Source organism: Columba livia, chromosome 1 (assembly GCF_036013475.1).
Source record: "Columba livia isolate bColLiv1 breed racing homer chromosome 1, bColLiv1.pat.W.v2, whole genome shotgun sequence".
NCBI lineage: Eukaryota > Metazoa > Chordata > Aves > Columbiformes > Columbidae > Columba > Columba livia.
In genome coordinates, this window is record NC_088602.1 from 27,323,141 (window position 1) to 27,344,259 (window position 21,119).

General features: G+C 41.8%; 3 protein-coding genes across 30 annotated transcripts in view; 1 reads left to right on the top strand and 2 right to left on the bottom strand.

The window, feature by feature from the left end:
- The window catches only part of ALG5 (ALG5 dolichyl-phosphate beta-glucosyltransferase), a 25,874-nt gene extending 19,832 nt beyond the window's left edge, over positions 1 to 6,042 (bottom strand). For 3 of the 4 annotated variants that reach the window (XM_065052236.1, XM_065052228.1, XM_065052221.1), the window contains exons 1-5: positions 5,807 to 6,042; positions 4,733 to 4,904; positions 3,429 to 3,475; positions 2,677 to 2,745; positions 414 to 506 (exon numbers count right to left, since the gene is read on the bottom strand). In XM_065052236.1, coding sequence (XP_064908308.1) covers positions 414 to 506; positions 2,677 to 2,745; positions 3,429 to 3,475; positions 4,733 to 4,904; positions 5,807 to 5,878 — 453 coding nt within the window. In that variant the 5' untranslated portion in view covers positions 5,879 to 6,042. Of the gene's footprint in view, positions 1 to 413; positions 507 to 2,676; positions 2,746 to 3,428; positions 3,476 to 4,732; positions 4,905 to 5,379; positions 5,694 to 5,806 lie in introns of those variants that run through there. The other variant, XM_021300502.2, reaches the window with a different exon arrangement.
- Positions 5,976 to 18,243, top strand: EXOSC8 (exosome component 8). 2 transcript variants are annotated; one of them, XM_065052251.1, is made up of 12 exons: positions 6,073 to 6,135; positions 7,549 to 7,585; positions 8,240 to 8,318; positions 8,639 to 8,702; positions 9,886 to 9,959; positions 12,723 to 12,768; positions 13,796 to 13,901; positions 13,989 to 14,034; positions 14,285 to 14,381; positions 15,386 to 15,506; positions 17,470 to 17,576; positions 18,029 to 18,243. In XM_065052251.1, the coding sequence occupies exons 3-12, from the start codon at positions 8,295 to 8,297 to the stop codon at positions 18,142 to 18,144; spliced, it is 801 nt and encodes a 266-aa protein (XP_064908323.1). In that variant the 5' UTR covers positions 6,073 to 6,135; positions 7,549 to 7,585; positions 8,240 to 8,294; the 3' UTR covers positions 18,145 to 18,243. The 2 variants fall into 2 exon arrangements, with proteins under 2 accessions (XP_064908318.1, XP_064908323.1); XM_065052246.1 differs by lacking the exon at positions 8,240 to 8,318 and having other exon boundaries at positions 5,976 to 6,135.
- The window catches only part of SUPT20H (SPT20 homolog, SAGA complex component), a 33,130-nt gene continuing 30,180 nt past the window's right edge, over positions 18,170 to 21,119 (bottom strand). For 10 of the 24 annotated variants that reach the window (XM_065052163.1, XM_065052099.1, XM_065052130.1 and 7 more), the window contains exons 22-23: positions 20,191 to 20,296; positions 18,170 to 18,703 (exon numbers count right to left, since the gene is read on the bottom strand). In XM_065052163.1, the coding sequence (XP_064908235.1) occupies positions 18,600 to 18,703; positions 20,191 to 20,296 (210 nt within the window). In that variant the 3' untranslated portion in view covers positions 18,170 to 18,599. Of the gene's footprint in view, positions 18,704 to 19,385; positions 19,674 to 20,190; positions 20,297 to 21,119 lie in introns of those variants that run through there. The other 14 variants (XM_065052202.1, XM_065052105.1, XM_065052181.1 and 11 more) reach the window with 5 other exon arrangements.

Genomic DNA, 21,119 nt, shown 5'->3' on the forward strand with positions numbered 1-21,119 from the left:
AACTATGACCTGGAAAGCAATGTTTGCAAATTTAGCTCTATTTTCTCTACAAAAGCTTTACTTCAATCTGTAAAGGTTTTTTTTTTGGTTGGTTGGTCTTTTAAAATGCAAGCCTATTTCTAAGTGGAACTAACAGGAACAAGAAATCCAAGTCTAAAATTTTTTCCTTTTGAAGTCTCAGAGAAAAGGTTACTTTGTTATTGAACTTCCTGGCAAGAAAATAGTGTTTCCAAGATCTAAAAATACGCTTGTTTTGAAAAAGTTTTTGCCTTAATTTATAGGATCTGTACTCAGTTTTCTGATAATCATTTTGTTAATGTATTAAATTCAAAATGTCAATCAGCACAGCTCCATCTTCTGCATGTTTGGGCACAGGTAGTTCAGAGAGAGAAGGAGATGAAAGTATCAATTACCATCCTGACTGCTCCTCCTTTCCCTCGATTTTTTACCAAAGAAAGCACTCGCACCTTGTCGCTTCCAAATTTCTTGCAGTACTTCATAGCAACCTGATAGACACACAAAAAACCAGCATAAAACAAAACCAGAAACCAAGGTATTAAAATTTAACAGCACCGAGCTATAACCACTTCAGTTGGCACAAAAACATTGCCAGTGTTTGCTGGAGTCTGTTTGGGAAAACAAAAACCAGTTCACAGTCAGCACAAGAAGACTGAAGAAGCCAGTTGTGTTCAAAAAGAACAGGATATTCCCCTAAGCAATTCTAAACCCCATTCACCCAAGTCCAAAAAACTCAATACTAATATAATTTATATTGTACTATTAGGTTGGTCCAAAAGAAACTGCAGTTTTTGCATTGTTGAAATTTGCTGTTTGATATTGGAATACATTCTTAAATAAATGTGGTTATGCTATACATAATTTTAATGCGCTTTTCTCACTTTGTTTTTTTGCTGCAGACTTATTACTTGCTGTTTATTTTATATTTATTTTAGACTATGGAAATCATGTTAGACAAAAAGCAAATTTGAGTGATTTTCTTATTCGAGTTCAAAATGGGTCATAAAGTAGCAGAGAGAACTCGCAACATCAACAATGCATTTGGCCCAGGAACTTCTAAGGAACCTACAGTGCAGTGGTGGTTCAAGAAGTTTCACAAAGGGGACAAGATGCTTGGAGATGAGAAGCATAGGGGCCAGCAAGTGGATGACAATGACCAGTTGAGAGCAATCATTGAAGCTGATCGTCTTACAACTACAAGACAAGCTGCCGAAGAACTTAATGTTGACCATTCTACGGTTGGTTGGCATTTGAAGCAAATTGGAAAGGTGAAAAAGCTCAATAAGTGGGTGCCTCATGAGCTGACCAAAAATCAAAAAAATCATTGTTTTGAAGTGTCCTCTTATTCTACACAACAACAATGAACCATTTCTCAACTGGATTGTGATATGTGATGAAACGTGGATTTTATACGACAATCGACGATGACCAGCTCAGTGGCTGGACTGAGAAGAACCTTCAAAGCACTTCCCAAAGCCAAACTTGCACCCAAAAAGGTCACAGTCACTGTTTGGTGGTCTGCTGCCACTCTGATCCACTACAGCTTTCTGAACTCCAGCAAAACCATTCCATCTGCGACATATGCTTAGCGAATCGATGAGATGCACTGAAAACTGCAATGCCTGCAGCCAGCATTGGTCAACAGAAAGTGCCCAATTCTTCTCTGCAACAACACCCGATTGCATGTCACACAACCAACGCTTGCAAAGTGGAACGAACTGGGCTACGAAGTTTTGCCTCATTTGCCATATTCACTTGACCCCTGGTCAACCCACTTCCACTTCTTTAAGCATCGCAAAAACTTCTTGCAGGGAAAACGCTTCCACAACCAGCAGGATGCAGAAAATGCTTTCCAAGAGTTCGTTGAATCCCAAAGCATGGATTTTTAGGTTACAGGAATAAACAAACTTATTAATGGTTGGAAAAAATGTCTTGATTGTAATAGTTCCTATTTTGATCAATAAAGTAGTGTTTGAGTCTAGTTATAATGATTTAAAATTCATGGTCCAAAACTGCAATTACTTTTGCACCAACCTAATATTATAAACCATTTATACCAACACCATTAGTTAATAAAAAAAAATCCACTACTGCTACCTATTTCTCATTTGTCTTGCTGCTGTGTTTTTAAACAAAAGTTCACAGTGATCTAGAATCCCATTCACACTGCAGGTATATGCATTTTTGTGCCATTTTGTGGGGAGCAGAAAGCATTAGTTTTCTCCTCTATTTTTTTCTAAAGGTTCTATCAAGTCCTTTTAAGTCCAGAGGTCCACGGCCACAGTGTGCTCAGTTAGAAGTGACTCTAGAAGGAAAGCAAAGCAGGCAAAAATATATGCAAGCAATACCTAATGTACAGGCTTAAGGTAAGTAAATGAAAAAGCAGCCCTCATTTTAGTAGCTAACTCAAACATCTTCCAAGCTGCAGTAAAAATCCCTCAAGTTGGCCAGTCTTCCTTTTTATTAACAGTGACAGACACCAAAGTTGAAGCAGAAGAATGCAGAACCATGTGGAAAATCAATGGCAATGACAACAACAGAAAGTATCCAGAAACATGTATTTTAACTGTCAACTACTTCAAGTACCAAAAGGTAAAGGCACAACATTGTTATATTTCACAAATGCAGTACAAAAATCCATGCACCTCTTTTTCTTACCTGTGTGGTTTGATCTTTACTACCATCATCAACCACTATTACTTCATAAGTGAAGGAAGGATCTCGTTTCTTGAAAATAAAAACAGAAATAACGCATTTCATTCAATTTCTTAAGTAGGTAGCAGGTCTTCCAAACATCAGCACTCTTTTCCCCAGCAGTTTTTAACTCATTCATGTTTACCAAGAGGCATCAATATGATGAAGTAAATTTGTTAGGATGGCAATTAAAATTAAAAAATTTTGCCATCTTCTGTAACCGTTCCATTACTTTGGTTTGTCATAGTTTTCCTCAGCTACCATGTAGAACTGAAAAATTAGTCTAGTTGTAAAAGATGAAAGCTCAAAACAACATCACTGTTAAGAAAATCCAAACAAAACCAAACCCACAAACCTTCACAAGGGGTTTCTTAACCAAAGAACAAATCCTATTGAAGAACAGATCCTTAAAAAACTAGTGAAACAAACTATGATTTAGTTTGGGAAGCTAAATGCATGGTTAATCCTTAATCTCTGTCTTGCAGAGATATCACACACGAAAAAATTTTTCATCATACACTAGTAAATTAAATTTTTACTTAATTTAAAAATAACTTCCAGCATCCAGTCTAAAAATAACCGATAAAGAACATAAGCATTACTTCTAAGTGCCTAAGTGACATTGTTTTAATACATACCAAAATAACACAGTGGATAACTGGCTTATTACATACATAACACAAAGATGACAAATTTTGAGTGTGAAATGAAAATACCTGTCTTTTTTCTAGATAATCCAAAGCTTCATCCATCATAAGAGGCACTAGAGAAAAGGTGGAAGTCAGGTTAGTAGATTATAACAGGCAAAGCACCAAAAAGCACATACATGAGCAAGCTGAAAACAAGCACAATGCAAAGCTGGGCAAATTTTGTTGTTCATACAACACTAGCTTCAATAAAGGAGCTTAGCACCTGCAACTCTGCGTCCTGTCCTTTCTGAATGCAAAAAAGACAAGGAAAAAAATCACACGTGTAAGGCAGGATAAAAACATTTACTTTAGAGAACCAGCTTTCCATTCTGAAACATGTAATTCTCTACCCAATAACTAAAGGAAAAAGAATCATTCTCCATGACTGACCCGACAAGCCAGTACTGACAATCTCTACCTAAGCAAGCTGGCAGAGAAGGCAACAAGAGGAATTTCTAACACCAGTCAGTAATGCGCCTTCTCCTACTGAGGCTGCTGGCCATGATGCTCCAGCCAACAAACAGACACAACTTTTACAGCTGATTTATCTGCAGATTGGAAAGGCATCCAATATTCAAATCTTACGGTTGTCTTCACAGTGTGTGCTCATTCCAGAGCACATCTCATGTGATCATTATACCTCTAAATGAACTAAATGAAAATCACATGAAGTATATTAAGGCCTTGCTTACCGAAAATTGGTACATGAGAGACAGGAGTGGGGAATGCACTGGACTTGAGAAAGGTCCACTTTACTCATCAACATCTCTCTTAATGGAATCCCAAACAGCTCAGTATTTTCACTCACCAAGAAAAGGAACGAAGCGTGCTACCACATCAATCCCAAGTACAGCTTTACAGCTTGATTATTTCTATTGCATCTGAAAGCCTTCAGTTTTTAGTATCAGGTACTTAAATGTACAGGTTAAATCAAAAGTCAAACAGAAACAAATGCAATCATCCTTCTGCTTGTCTGAAGCTGCTGTTGTTCCTTACAGAGTGGGAAGCTCTCAAATAAATTTTAAAAGCCTTTTTTCTACTTCTTCACTTAAAGCATTTACCAGGACAATGAGCGGCCATCCTGACGGACCTCATTAAAATAGAGAGGATTCTTACAAATGCCTCGTGCTATTTTTAGCAACAGAAATCAAGTTACACAGTGTCTTAATTTCGAAATTCAATGTACTTGGACTGTTTTCTGGCAACTGTGCCGAAAATCAGACACATACTCTGGCCTGCCAGAACCTACGGCTCACATAAAATGATCTTTGCATTATTAGAGTAACAACAGATAGATTTTCTTCTTTTTCCAAAAATAAGAAAAATCTTACACCGGTCTTCCTCATTGTACGAAGGCACAACAACAGAGAGTTCCTTTGTAGGAGGATCATGTATACTTGGTACAGCTTCCTTCAGGCCTTCAGCATTTATGAAGAATTTCTCTTCTTCATGTCGATGAAGGGTTGGCATTTTTACGGCAGTTACATGAGCAATCATCACAACCTGTGATGAAAAAGAAAAGAGAAAAATCGCTGAGCATTCTAATAAAGGTTTATCTAGCTGTCGAATGTGCTATAAGGCACAATCAAGTGTTTTTCAGTAATGAGGTGGGTCTCTGGTACAGCACCTCATGCCCTGATCAAACAACACAGGACCAGAACCTTCTCATGCCATTTGATTACTCCATTTCACCTACTCTGGCCACTGTCAGCGTCATTGGTTGCTGTTTTCAGCTGCAAAGCACACAGGTGTCTCTAAGACGTGGTCCAAGTCCCACTGCCCCTTCCCCAGGTCATCTCCACCACACAATCTGGCGTCGACTCTGGTCCCTGCAGAGCCACCGAAATCAATGACACTACTTGTGACCTGCCAGCCACACGTGCTTCCAAAACTGAGGCTCTAATGATCTTAATGCATGGCTAAAACAAATCTGTAGAACGTGTGTTTTCCAGTACTTTCACTCGGGAACACCACATACGTGGCACTGTTGATGGGCAGCAGAATTTCCCTTCCCAGGTGTCGAACGTCTCAAACTTGCACGGTGATCCAGTCCCTCAGCAGGGCGCAGGACTCCCCACAGGTTACCGTGAAAGCGCGTTACCGGGATGTTTTACAAGAGGTACTACAAGGATGAAACGCGTCGGTTTTATCTCATTCACAAGGTGTTTCACGCCACGCCTTGTGAAAACACGTTCCCGGCACAAAGCCGGACACAACCAGCGCCCCGCCAGCTGCCGGCCAGCCTGCCCCTTCCCCGGGCCCGCTGCAGGCCGGGCACCCCCCGGCAAGCCTAGGGCCGCCCAGCGCCCCTGCCCCACACAGCGGGGCGGGAACGGGGCGGCCCCACGTACCGCCCCCGCCCTGGAGCCCCCCCGGGCCCGCGGGGACCGCGGCGCGGCTCTCACCAGGACCAGGAGGAGGGCGGCCAGGCCCGCCAGCACCACCGCGGCGCCGGGTAGGGACAGCGGCAGCGCCATAGCCCGCGGCCGGCGGGGAGGCGCCCGATCGCGCAGCGGCAGCGACGAGGAAGCGATCGCCTCAGCGCCGCCCGGCCCGTGCCGTGCCGTGCCGTGCCGTGCCGCCGCCCGCCGCCGGCGCCCCCCGGCGGTGCGGGACCGCCAGCGCCGCCCCCGCCGCTATAGCCGCCGCCACCAGCAAAGGCTTCCGGCCGCCGAGTCACGAGGCGGCAGCACATCCGGGACGGCAGCGGCGCCGCTATGGCGACGGCTTTCAAGTAAGTGAGGGGCCTGCCGGCCGTTCTGCCTGCTTGCGCGGCGCAGCGGTGTCCGCCCGCCCTTCGTCCCCTGTGGCGGGCGGGCGCCCTTCTGCCCACTCCCGAGCGCCGAGCCAGGGCCGCCGCGGGGTCCGTTGAGGCCTTTATCCCGTTGCCGCCGCGGCCCCAGCAGCGTGTGCCGGGAGGCTGCGGTGTGTGCTCTGCAGCTGTGATCGTTTTCTTTGCGGTGCTGTTTCCCGCTACGGCAGCGCTGGTAGCCGTCCGGGTTGCGGTAGGCGCCGGCAGAGATAACCCCGCGTCACCGGCCGGGCCGCGAGCGGGTGTCGTGTCCTCCCATGGAGCTCCCGCTGTTCAGGCTCACGGCCGCGGCGCCGGGCTCTGCGCTGGGTCATCCCGGGGCAGGCCCGGGCACGTCCGGCGGGAGCTGCCGAGTGCTGAGCGGGCTGCAGCCCTGAAAGGTGCGAGGAGGGGCTGAGCGAGCTGGGTTTGTTCAGCGTTAAGGCTGCACGGCTCTGCGTAGAAATTAGTAAGGCCCTGGGCTACCCTTGTCTCAGTAAACACTCCTTATAAATTGATCACTAGGGAAGTGATCGTCCCCCTGTACTCACCACTGGTGAGGCCGCATCTCAAATTCAGTGTCCAGTTTTGGGCCCCTCACTACAAGAAAGACATTGAGGTGCTGGAGAGAGTTCACAGGCGGGTAACCAGGCTGGTGAGGGGCCTGGAGCACCAGTCTGATGAGGAGCAGCTGAGGGAACTGGGGCTGTTTAGCTTGGAGAAAAGGAGGCTGAGGGGAGACCTGATCGCTGTCTACAACTACCTGAAAGGAGCTTGTAGCATGGAGGGTGTTGGTCTCTTCTGCCAGGTAGCAAGTGATAGGACAACAGGAAATTACCTCAGGTTGCACCAGGGGAGGTTTAGATTGGATATTAGGAATTTTTTTTTCACTGAAATGGTCATCAGGCATTGGAACAGGTTACCCGGGTTGAGTCAACATCCCTGGAGGTATTTAAACGACGTGTAGATGTGCCACTTAGGGACATAGTTTAGTGATGGGTTTGGTGGTGTTATGTTTATGGTTGGACTCAAAATGATCTTAAAGGTATTTTCCAAGCAAAATGATTTTATGAATTTAATAGTAATATTGAGGTGAAAGCTAGTTCTGGTTGGTTGTATGTGCAGGTATGCTCTTTGTAAGCAACAAGCATTTTGGAAGTGAATGTAGTAAACCATCTTTTTCATAGATCAATTTAGAGTTTCCTTGTCTTTCTGTAGCCGTATTGCTAAGCCGCTTTGCCAGTCATCTTGATTCTCAAATTGTTTGTTGTTGTGGGTTAGTGCTTGCTTATCTTTTATGCCACCTCTTACCTACTTGGGAGCTTACATATGAACTTGTCTTTCTATTTGTTTTAGAACAGTGGAGCCATTGGAATATTACAGAAGATTTTTGGTGAGTAAAACACGATGTGCCTGTATAAATTGCTTGTAATCAGTTTTTTTTGTGCTTGCTTCTGCTTTTCTAATTTGCCTCTATGGAAACCTGAAACTATAAGGGAAAAACAAACTCAGTGAACAGAGAAGAAACAATCATACTTTTCAGAACGTGTTTTTCCATTTCTCTGTTGCATTGATGCTGCAGCAGGTTGTGTCTGTGTTCAACTTGATGGGTATTTCTGTTGGCCTACAAAGGAATGCAAGCCAAATTTGACCAAGATGGTGATGCAAGTTTGTGTCTAGTACAAAATTTTGTCAGACTAGGCTTTTAGATGCTAATAAAAATAAATAATAGAGAAGATTGCTGCTAATCTTGCTCACCATAACTATGAAGGAAAACCACTGACTTTTTGGTATGTTAAATTAATCTGTGCATTACTAAGGTAGCATTGACTTACACATGGGTGTAAGTCAGTTTTGGTTCTTGTAACTGAACCTAAAGTCTTCGCCTTTGAGAAGACTGCAGTTGTGATGTAATATTTCAGATCTACCATGATGGTGAATTGGTGCAATTTCTAATTTAAGGTTCAGGTATTATACAGCTTCTGACTGACAGTATTTGAAAGTTGGGGTTTTTTTGGGGAGGTGCTCACTTTAATGTTAATCTTAGGAGCTCCACTAGATAGGGATGTGGGAGAGGAATCTGCAAAATCTCAGCAATGTAGATGGGTAGAAACTCCGATTTTAAGGTATTGGTCATTATTCATTCTTGGATGATATTCTGAATCTAGCCTGTAGTACTTACTCTTGAGACAATCTATTATATTTGTTTTATAAATAAATTATAATAATTTTTTAAAATAGTTTTTTGTGAGCCACCAACCACAAGCTGCATATCATTTGATGAAAAGCTGTCTGCAATGTGGTTGACTTTTCCCTAGCATTTTTGTAACTGCATATTTCTGCTAAAAAGAAGATAATACTATTTTATGTCAACTTATATAGCATAAATATTGGTGTTATTTAATAAGATATGTTTTCTAATTTGAACTTTGTAATTTTTGTTTAGAAAGAGAACTGTCGACCTGATGGAAGGGAGTTAGGTGAATTCCGGGCAACTACTGTCAACATAGGCAAGTTGTTATTTTGAGTAATAATAATGGGAGAGTTATTATATTATTAGTCTTGGATTACAATAGTTAGTGGCCCTGATGACTTGCTAACTGGTTTCCTTGGTGCTTGCATTTTGAAACAAGAAAGAGGAAGGATTTTTATTTATGGTTTCAACAAGCATTAAAGAGAATGCATAGTACAGTAGTATATTTGAGCATCGTTATTAATTTCTACTCCTGGGCCAGTACGCACAGCACAGTTTTTGTGGTCGTGGAAGCTCGTCTCTCAGATCAGCAGCGTATGTTATAGATGCTGAAGGCAGTGTTAGGTGTATACTGACCAGTGCAAAATTGTTGTCCTAGCATCTTGAGAAAGAACAAAGCAGAAGCTGTCTAAGCTTGATGAGCAACTGTCTCAGGCAGAGACAAGATACCTCTTACCAGTGAACAGCAGCACCTTACCTGCCTTATAACACTTTAAAATACATGTTAGTGTGCCACCATGGAATAATTGCTGGTTATTGCTCAGACTTGATGCTGTGGATCTCTTCTGTTCTACAACATGTGTCCACTTCTGAGCTCTCCAGTATGAGAGGGGCCAACAAAGGTCCACAAAGATGATGAAGGGACTGGAGCATCTCTCCTTTGAGGAAAGGCTGAGAGTTCTGGGACTGTTTTGTTGGAGAAGAGAACGCTGTGGGGGGATCTTATCAATGTATAGGAATACTTTAAGGGAGGGTGCAAAGAAGACAGAGCCAGACTCTTCCCAGTGGTGCCCACTGACAGGACCAGAGACAATAGACACAAACTGAAGCACAGGAGGTCATCTGTGAATGTGAGGAAACATTTTTTTTACTGTGAGGTGCATGGAGCACTGTAACTGGTTGCCCAGAGACATTGTGGAGTCTCCATCCTTGGAGATATTCAAAAGCCATGTAGACGTGATCCTGGGCAACTGGCTTTGGGTGGCCCTGTTTGAGCAGGGGAGTTGGATCAGATGGGCTATGTTCAGCTGTCCCTTCCAGCCTCAACTGTTCTGTGTGATTGACTGTTCAATAGAGAGATTGTATTCCCACCTGGGATTCACTGAGACTTTGCTTAGCCTGCGTTCGGTATAAATGATTCACTTTGTGAAGGTGGATGTTAATTAAGGCCCTTTGAATGTTAAAACGGATTTTATTGAACAGCACTGTCTCTCTTTCAGGTTCAATTACAACTGCAGATGGTTCTGCCCTGGTGAAGTTAGGAAATACAACAGTGATTTGTGGAGTTAAAGCGGTATGGTTGGGTTTTATTTGAACTATGCTGTTAGTTGAACTAGTGCATTTGTGTTTAGAATTAATCTCCTACTGAGTTACAATAATATGCCAGGTAGTTGCAATTAGTCTTTCACCTGAGTTACTTTCAGATATGAAAATTAATATATGTAACAAGGTGGATGGATGATGGCAGAGCGGTGGATGTGGTCTACCTTGACTTCAGTAAAGCCTTTGACACAGTCTCCCACAGCATCCTCACAGCTAAGTTGAGGAGGTGTGGTCTAGACAGTAGAGTAGTGAGGTGGGTTGCAAACTGGCTTAAGGAGAGAAGCCAGTGAGTGGTAGTCAATGGTACGGAGTCTAGTTGGAGGCCAGTATCTAGTGGAGTGCCTCAGGGGTCAGTGCTGGGGCCAGTATTATTCAATATATTCATTAACGATTTAGACGAGGGAATAGAGTGTACTATCAGCAAGTTTGCTGATGACACTAAGCTGGGAGGGGTGGCTGACATGCCAGAAGGCTGTGCTGCCATCCAGCGGGACCTGGACAGACTGGAGAGTTGGGCGGGGAATAACCTAATGAAATTTAACAAGGGCAAGTGTAGAGTCCTGCATCTGGGCAGGAACAACCCCAGGTTCCAGTATAGGTTGGTGTCACGGAGGCACCCCGCAGGTCAATTTAAGGGACAACAAGGTCCAAAAACAATTTTTATTAGACCGGCAAGGAACAGGGTTTTAGCACTCCAAAAGTGACTTAAATACAGGTTCGGATATCAGTTGAGGAAGATTATTTGAGGGGCAGCCACTGATATAACCAACAGGCGGTCCACAATGTGCATGCACGTGGCTTCACCCAAAACAATGCCGGAGCCGTCCCCGAGTCCCGGAGGAGTACACACTTGCCTAAGCACGGTGCGGGATTATTTTTATAGAGATACACGTACTCGCAGTGAGTACGGAAAGTGTGCACTCGCGATTCCGCGAGAGTAAATTTATAATACGCTCGCAGTCCTGCGAGGGTTATTTTACACGTGCAAATGTGCACGGAATCCTACTCGTGCTTATGTGGAAGCACAGGAGGAAAATACACTTGCGATTGTGCAAGGGGCTCTCGGCGGCCACTCGCGATTGTGCGAGGAAATAAAGTACTTGTGCAAATGTGCACGGAAAGAAAATACACCCGCGATTCTGCAAGGATTAGTTTTACACGCGCTCATATGGAGCGGAAAGTTATACGTGCATATGTGCAAGAAAGTATAAATATACTCGCAATCCTGCGAGAAGTTTTACTTACACCCGTGGCGGCGAGGCAAGCGGAGTCTCCATCCCGGGGAGGGGGCTCTCGGCGGCAGCATCTTGCTCGTGCTCCAAGAGACCCGCGGCAAATGGGCGGAGTCTCGACGAGATTCCCGTTTTTATACTGGCTGATCAGATCTGACTGTAGGCACTCTAGAAGCCTCTCTGCACCCCCACACTGTCTGTGGGTGCCCCTGAAGCCTCCAAACATCCCCCACGCTGGGGGTGGCTCAGTGGGCCTTGGCACTCCCTTCTGCTAATGTCCCAGGAGCCAGGGTGCTCTGGGCCAAACAAAAGAAGCTGTTAGCCTCAAATAGCAGAGAAAGAGGGAGATCTGCCTACTCCTTCCATACTGAAGGAGGGAGGGGGAGGGTTGCATTCTGCCACAGTTGGGAAATTACATATTAGAGAACAGTGTAGGGGAAAGGGACCTGGGAGTCCTGGTGGACAACAGGATGACCATGAGCCAGCACTGTGCCCTTGTGGCCAGGAAGGCCAATGGCATCCTGGGCTGTATTACAAGGGGAGTGGTTAGTAGATTGAGAGAGGTTCTCCTTCTCCTCTACTCCGCCCTGGTGAGACCACATCTGGAATATTGTGTCCAGTTCTGGGCCCCTCAGTTCCAGAAGGACAGGGAACTGCTGGAGAGGGTCCAGCGTAGGGCAACAAAGATGATTAAGGGAGTGGAGCATCTCCCTTATGAAGAAAGGCTGAGGGAGCTGGGGCTCTTTAGTTTGGAGGAGACTGAGGGGTGACCTTATTAATGTTTATAAATATATAAAGGGTGAGTGCCATGAGGATGGAGCCAGGCTCTTCTCGGTGGCAAACAATGATAGGACAAGGGGTAATGGGATCAAGCTGGAACACAAGAGGTTCCACTTAAATTTGAGAAAAAACTTCTTCTCAGTAAGGGTGCCAGAGCACTGGAACAGGCTGCCCAGGGAGGTTGTGGAGTCTCCTTCTCTGGAGACATTCAAAACCCGCCTGGACATGTTCCTGTGCGACCTCACCTCGGCGTTCCTGCTCCAGCAGGGGAATTGGACTAGATGATCTTTTGAGGTCCCTTCCAATCCCAAACATACTGTGATACTGTGATGTAATTTAATTGTCTAATCCTACCTGTATAATCTGAGAACGTGTATTTTTGTGATGTGTGTTGTGTATGGGGAAAGATATATACAAAAATCAAGTCTTTGTTATTTCTAGATAAAAGCTGTATAATTTAAGAGTCACTGAATATTGATCAGTTAGTACATTGGTAATTAGTTGGCAAGACTATTAAGTGCCTTATAGCCTCAACTTTACTCCTGGCCTGCTATGAACTCAGAGAAATCATTACATGTCCATGTATTGAGTTGTCCTATAGGAAAAATAGAGGCAGAAACTGATTAAGAATGGCTCTTGTACTGATAACTGGGAAGAAAATTACCATTCATTAATAGAATATCTGGAAAGAAGCTCTTCATTTTTGTCTTTTTTTTCTCTAGGAACTTGCTGCACCTGCAGCAGATTCTGCTAATAAGGGATATATTGGTAAGCTTTTCAGTATGGATCCTACTTAGATCTTGTATTTCTTCAGCTAAAAGGCTGTAATGGTGGGACAGATTGAATGTGGTGTGAAGACTTCTTAAAAGAATGAATTTGGGTAAAATTCTATTACTTTCCTTAAAATTAGTTTCCAAATTGACAGATAGGAAGTGGTACTTCAGAAATTTCAAAATTTGCTCTGCTTTGGAGTTTTCCATGTAAAGGTGCCTTCTTATCGCTGATTCCAGGCCAGGATGAAAACAAACCTGCAACAGGGGGAAGTTTGTATCTTTAGAGGGCAAAGGTAGTTTGCCTGTAAAAGACTGTGGCATGCAAGGTTGTGCAAAGGCACTTTAACTTTGAAGTTCCAGTAGGCAAAAAATTCAACTGTTAAACAGTGACATAAACCCCTTTATTTCTTTGAAACTGTAGAAGTCACAGGGGTACATCCTGACTCCTGTTTGGAGTTTCTTCTGAGATAAAATAATTCAGTGGAACTGAGAGCTTTGACTAAATGCCCTTTTCGTGAAGCATCTCCGAAGTATGTTGTTGTCAGTGAACTTGATTATGCTTAGGTTTTTGTCACAGATGTTTATGCATGTTTTTGCTTCAAGTCTAAAGCATCAGGTTTTAATTTTTGATGAAAAGCAGATAGCATACCAGTAAAGTCAGGCAGCAGGATGAAAATGCTGTTGTTTCTTGATCCGCTTAAGAATGCATAACAATTAAGAGTTAGTGTGGGGTCATGATTATTCATAGCAGGATTACAAACAGAAAATGATGGTTGGGAGTATGTGCTTCTCCATGGAATATGGAGTTTCTGAGTACAGAGTACTGCAAGTTCTTTAATACAAATTCATGCATAACTTTATTTTTGAGGGGAGAAGTAGGAAGGCTTGATTGAAAAATTCTTGGTCTTGCCTTTCATTTGAAGTACATAAAATGGTATTAAGAGTGTGTATTGTCTTATTTCTATTTTGGTATCCCATTGCTTGCTTTCCTTAGTTTATGACTAATGATTCTTGCTACCTAGTTCCAAATGTAGAATTGCCATCCCTCTGTTCAACGAGGTTTCGCTCTGGACCGCCTGGTGAAGAGGCTCAAGCAGCAAGCCAGTTCATTGCAGATGTGATTGAAAAGTAAGAATCATCTTAATGCATTTAAATCACAGACAAATCTGCAAGACGATTTTCTGTTTACTGGTTTACTCTCTCGTTTTGTTTCAGTTCACAGATGATAGCGAAAGAAGATCTCTGTATTGCGAGTGGCAAGGTAAGTTGTATCTCAATGAAGATGGATGTACTAACAAGATCACAGTGTTGAGACATTGAAGAAGGCATTTGAGGTTATAGGTCGTTTTGTTGTTTTTGCTTTTTAGTCTTCGTAGCTTGGTTTACAGGTGAAGTGTTAAAAGCGTATGATAGAAATAAGTATCATTGTTCATGTGCCCAGCATTTTCTTAGATAGTGCATCATTTGCTTAACTCTGGTAATATCTCACATGTACAAACCTTTTTTGATAGCTTGCTTGGGTGTTATACTGTGACATCATATGTCTGGACTATGATGGAAACATTTTGGATGCCAGTGCCTTTGCTTTGTTGGCAGCGTTAAAAAATGGTAAGTCTTCTCTGGAGCAAGAGACACACTCAGATTAGCATTGCTTGGAGAAATGTGTTGGCTTTGAATCATGGTGAATAGGTAACTGATTCACAATTCCTTAAGACTGCTGTTTTCTTGGCATTTGAATGCTGTATTACTAAAATGTGAAAGTAAAGTGGAAATGACAGTATGGATGCCATAGGCGTGTAATGCCTGGGGAGCAGGATCTTTTTGTATGTGTATTATTGGTCTCTTAGAAGACCAATAGCTCTTCTGCCATGTGTTCTGTGTCAGATACGAATCTTTCAGCAGTGGTTATAAACAACTCTGGTGTCTAGATCAGGCTCTGACCTTGTTAATGTATTTTGTGTAGGCAGAATAAGTTGTTTGGGGCATTGCTTATTTGTCACAACAGAATATTCCTAGTTTAATGTATTGTAGTTTGAAAAAACTGCTTTAATGCATGCAACGTATGGATTGATTATTCACAGGTATGCGGGTTGTAAGTGCATGTCAGAGGCAGCAGGAAAGGAAGCTTACAGCAAGGCCTCCTTTTCTGAGTTGCTTGCCTTTGAATTCTTGTAATTACTCTGCTCTTGATTTTCTTGTCTCCAACACTGTACAGGTTGTCAGAGCAAGAGTCAGCTGAAGGTCAGATTGCACTGATTTTTATATGTCCAGGCTGTTGGGGAATAGTACTTTTTGTTAAATATTACTCTAAAGGTATTTGTTTGGCCCTTTGAAAGCAGAAAATGTTTTTGCGTAGGGCAGAATGTTAGCCTGAGGAGAATATTATACTTTCTCAAATGGGTAGTTCTAAGCTAAACATATTCCTTGTATTCTAGAATTTTTTTTGTACGGAACACGAGTAACGTAGCCAAAGCTCTATTCTGGTCTGTTTTCAGTGGCTTACCAACACAGTAAAAGAACAGCTTAAATATTTCTGCAGTCTTGGACATCTCTAGTCCTGCTAAAACCAGCAATGTTTGATATTATACTATTGCCATTCTTCATCTCTTCAGTACAGTTGCCATCAGTTACTATAAATGAAGAAACCGGTTTATCAGAAGTTAATTTAAAACAGAAGAATCCTTTGATTATCAGAAAACATCCAGTTGCCACATCATTTGCTGTATTTGATGAGTAAGTTTGTAACTTTTGTACTTATGAAAACAACTGTGTATGTAGAAGTGAAAGACAAGAGGATGCCGCCAGTGATGTTTCTGCACTTCTTCTGCCCTTCTGCCAGTACAGAGCGTGCAGTCTCAGGCAGCGCCATTTCGCCTGATCTTAAGTCCACTCTTTTGTTGAACTGACCTGTTCTGTGATATGAGAAGGCAGAACAAAGCAAAGTCTGTCCAACTTCTTCCTGTGACTTAAAGCAGAACTGGTTCCCAACCTAAAAAACACCCTGAAAAGTATGGGAATAGGTATTGGTTTGTATTTTTGCAGTATCTTTAAGACGAAAGAATGTTAACAACGCAGTTAACGTTTTGGAAGCCTATGTGAATACCTGATATGAAAGATGGTAGTTTTTGAACAGCTCATGCCAAGGATTTAGTCAGCAGAGGAAGTGACGGTCCAGTTAGAACAACAGAACCTCTGGATAACTGAGAACATAATTACCCAAGATGAAGTACGACCAGAACTCTTAAAGTCATTGTTCATGTAGGTAAAGAATCTGATTATGAGAGTTCAAAATAATCACATCTGATAACTTGACTCCTCACCTGAAATGGTTTACTGGCTCTTCATTAGTCCAAGTATGTTAAATATGTGTTCTGCTGCTCTTTATAAGAAATGCAGTTATTTATGGTAGTATCCATTTGAAATGTAGAAAATTACAAATATGATAATGCTTTACATACTCTGTCTGCCAGAGGCGTTTTTCTTCTGTGTAAAAACCCTCCTCGAATACAAATAACTTGATGGTTGCTGGGTGGTGTGGCCCTGGGCGAGGAGCACTGGTGCAGAGCACGGCGCAGCTCCCCCGCCAGCCCCTCTGGACTCAGCCTCTACCTAAACAGTCTGCTGCATCGAACGCTCCATGTGTGCCAGCTGCCTGCATCACGCAAAGGGCCGATGCTGCACAGTGGGTAGAATTAATAAAGCAATATTTCTGAGTAGTGTAGCTACAGAATGTTTTTGTTACACTAATGCTATTAAATGTCAATCTGAAACTGTTGGTGAAGTTTTACATCACCCAAAAAAACTTCAGTTATGTATTGGAGTTCAAATTGAAAAGCTGCTTACCCTTCTATTTTGTGTAATCAGCTTCTGTAGCCTCGCTACTGCGCCCCCCCCCGCGAACTTGCCATATACATCACTTAGCATAGGTGTACTCCAGATGCTAAATCAAGTTTGATTACATCCATACTAAATTTTAGTTTAATGGTGTAAACTGATGCTTCATGAAAGCTTCAGTTAGTCTTTCCTGTCAGGATACCTGTACTTCAGCCAAAAGTCTATAATGATAGTGATTTTTAAAATTATTTTCTAAAGAAACTAAAGCTGAACGGTGGTTGTTCGGCTTTTTATAAGCTCAAGTTTTTCTTGTGCAAAGTTGGCTTATAATTTAGATCCTCTTTGTTCTTTTTCCGTTAGTTTGCTCCATTTTTAACTTATTAAGTGGTTAAAAAATAACAATATATTGAATCTCTTTTAATGATCTGCATCATGTGATGTACAACAGCTTATTTTGGCTGCCTTAAGCAACCCAGTAAATCCATTTGCTAACTATTCCAGTCTAAGTGGTGTTAAGAGTTCTCAGATAACAAAGTGAAAATTACTTTGGTGAATTTATCATTGGAAATGAATTTTGCCTTAAGTTCTAGCAGAGATTAGTGCAGCCTACAACTAAAAACAATGCCATTTTCTTTGCATAACTATGAAATAAATGACTGCATATTGCAAATAGCAGTTTAATGGCATTTTCCTGCAATATGTAGGTTTCAAATCCATCTACCCTGGGCATAAAGGTGTATTTTCAACGGTTAGTATTTTAACAGACATACCTACTTGAATATGTAGAATCTCCCACTTCATTTTTTGTTCATTTTTTAAGCAACCTATACTAATGTGCCTGCATATATTTTTCTTTCACAAGCACATTACTCATTGTTGATCCAACTGCTGAAGAAGAAGACTTAGCAACTGGAACAGTAACTATTGTAACTGATGATGAAGACAAACTGTGTTCTGTCCACAAACCAGGTACTTTCACGTTTATTGCACAGGAGCCTATGGAGATGATAATTTTTTATTGACCTGTATGTTATGTACCTGCTTTTCTTTGTAAAATGTGGGTGCTTTATGGTAACAGGCTGTTTGCTTGAAACGACTTGCTCTTGAAATTAATTTTGAAGAAGGTGGCATGACTGAAGTTGTAGGTCCCTTCCAGCTGAAATAGTCTTAAAGTTAAGAAGTCACAGCTTGACCCACATAAACAAAGGACAGATTTTTGAGTATATCTTCTGCTATACCTTCAGGTTTTGTTTTATTTTCCTCAGGCTAGAGTTGAGGTTGCTGCATGCTCCCCAGGTGTTGACCAAAGTTGTTGGTCATGGGAATTACTGTATTACTTAATACTCTCATTTGGAAAACACATTTAGAGATACATAACTGTAGTGTAAATAGAAAATCAAACTGTTGCCTTGAATTTTTAGGTGGAAGTCCTCTTACAGGAGCCAAGCTTCAGGACTGTATCACCAGAGCAATTACAAGACACAAAGAAGTAAAGAAGCTGATAGACAAAGTAATAAAAAGCATAACGCCCAAATGAACAAAGAGAGAGATCTTTTCAAAAATGGATTTGTAAAAATTGTATTTGTTACAGTGTTCACAAACCTTTTATACTAAATAAACAAATACCAATACTACATTTACAAAGTTCATTTTTTCTAAAATGTTTTTCACCCTTATACTATATACAATGCTGCTGAGTAGTAAAAATACAAGATAAAACATTCTGTTAAAAAAATTAAGTGACTTAAGGAAACCAAACTAGCTGCTTTATAGATGAAATCTCTAAGCTCTGTAGGGTTGGCTTCCAAACACAGTTCATTTATTTCAGTGTAATGTCAAAAATTCATTTTCCACCAGTAATATAAAACACTTGTTTTTAAGCTTTCTCCTTTTTAACCTGAAAAAAAAGTCCCCTCTAAGTCATTTTCTTTGGAGGGGTGGGGGGAAGGCAATTATCAGGATTTTGGAGAGGCTGATGTGCCTCTTTTCCTTTTACTTTTTGAGTGGCTGCCTGAATGCTGTTGATGATGCAGGTGAGCTGCTTGTGCTGCTGCTGCTGCTGCCATAGCCATTTGATGCTGCAAGAATCGCAACTGCTGCCATGAAGGAGAACGAAGAGAAAAAGTTTGTTAGTGTTGACTATAAAGCTACTTTTCATGTCAGAAGAATGAGAGGAAAGGGGGGGGAATGGAAAGGGAAAAACTGAGGAAGCACCAGGCTGACAGAAGGAATGCACCACGTACGGAGTACAGTCAAGCAGCACCAGTGGCACAGAAGCCTGCGGCTTGAGGGCATATCTAACGGGTTACACGTGTACTTGGACAGATTTGTTCCTTTGCCCTTTCTCTCCATTGCAGTAACTGCAGTAACTCAGCAACTTCAGTGAATGTTTGGGTTACATAGTGTACATTCTTAACACAATATCTTCTTAGTGTGGGCATTGTATGTATTTTCTGTATGTATCACAAAGAGGAGACTCTGCTAAAAAAATGTAAATATTATTATAAAGCATCTGAATGACAGGATGCTAAAGGAATGCTTTGTCAGAGCTGTTGCTTTCATGCACTGAATGTAGCAGTGCTACATTTGAACTCACAGGTGCTTACATTCATGCTGATGTGGTATCTATTGGCACCTGGCAGAGCTTATTTCGGTATGTGCCACAAGCACTCCTTGAATGTTAGCAAATCAGGAAGGTGGATGGCTTAAATGAATAAAAATAAATTCAGTGCTCCAAGCTGAGAGAACCATAGATTTCACATCTTTCATGACATAGTTTGCCAAAATGCATGTTTTTTCCATTTGCAAGACCATAAAGACATTATGAATTTTTTAGTTTTTTTTTTTTTTTTTTTAAGTCAAAGGGGCAAGGTTGTTGGTTTTGGAGCTAAGAATTGTATTTTTTTTTTTAAACACAGTCAGAGTGAAGTTGCTGGATTACTTGTATCTGTTGCTGCTGCTGCTGCAAGGCTTGTTGTTGCTGTTGTAAGGCAGAAGAGAGCTGGAGTCTCTGCTGAGGAAGGCTTTGCCCAGGTCTGTTCACAGCAGAGCCAAGCTGAGACAACACTAAGGAAGGAGAAGGGGAAAGCAGGCAGGTCAGAGAGGTCAGGGTTGGGGAAGGAAGACACAGGAATAGAGTGTTAAACAGAAAAGGGGGATCAATAGAACTTGCTTCAGAGTCAAACTGGAAACAGCACAGAATCAAGTATTTATGATATGCATACTCTGTTAGTTAGAACATACTTAGATTATGAAGTGCTTGTGGAGACACAAGAGGTTTCTCATACTGGATGTTAAGCACACAGTTAAACATTCCTCAATGAAGTTTGGCATAGAAGTTCCCTGTACTTTCATATCAAGCATGTCTTCTTTTCACATGATATAATCAATTTACTACACTTAACTGCCAAACAAAGCAGAAAAGTGCATGCTTTGAAAGTAAAAGCTCACTGCTTCTTGTATAATTTATGTGCTGATAATAAATAGTCAATTGTTCTGATCTGACGCAAGACCAAACTTCATTTCAGTGTGAATTTATCAAGATACACACTTAACTGCAAAAGGAGGCTCAGCAAGCACATACCTGTGGCTTGAGGTTGCATAAAATTCCCTACTCCAGTCAGGTTAATTACAGCAGCTTGTTGGGCAGATAATGCCTGGTCTTGACTGGATGGACCTTGGTCAGACCCCTAGCAAAAATGAAAAGCTTGATCCTTATTACCAAACTTCAGTATCAATGAATAAGTAAATAAAGCCCATGTGAAGGCAAACTTTTGAAGTGCCATTTCAAAACATTTAATTCTATATCTTCTTACACATGTAGATATAGGCTATAATGTAGTCACTATAAAGTAGAGCAAACCGATGCTGAATGCCCCAAGATAGCTGTTTTGGCAGAAATGGCACTATGCCTGTCACCCAGCAGAAGTCCCATCACCTCCTCTGCAGTCAGCAGAGGCTGCAGTTCACGGTTGTCATCTTATGACATTTCCTGTCCCAACCACAAAGTCTTCAGGTGACACCTGAAACCATCCATGTGCAAAGGTCCTAATCAACCAAAATGGGAAACTTCTGAAATTTACATTCATATGTTCATACTGTGCCACACTCTCCTTAATTTCATAAAAAATAGAAACCCTGCTTTTAAAATTTTCAGACTAGAGTAGTCCTCACAGTAATCCCCCAAATGGAAACAATGGAGTCTGATCTAGAGTCTACTGAAGTCAAAGGGTATTGAATTACAGTGTCTTCTAGAAATGAAATCATGCATTGATTCATCAAGTGGGGAAACAAAGTAGTATATAAAAGATTTAAGCAAACTGCATGGCTTATCAGTCATTAAAAAAAACAACAAAAACCCCTGTTCTGAGCTGGTGCATTTCCAGCAGTTGTGGTGGTTCTTTAGAATAACCATATGAAGTAATGCCACTAAGATCTAGGTAAACTTGACCAAAATACTACACATTAAGAAGGCATCATCATGGTCTGATGTAAACAAAATGCTAAAGTGAA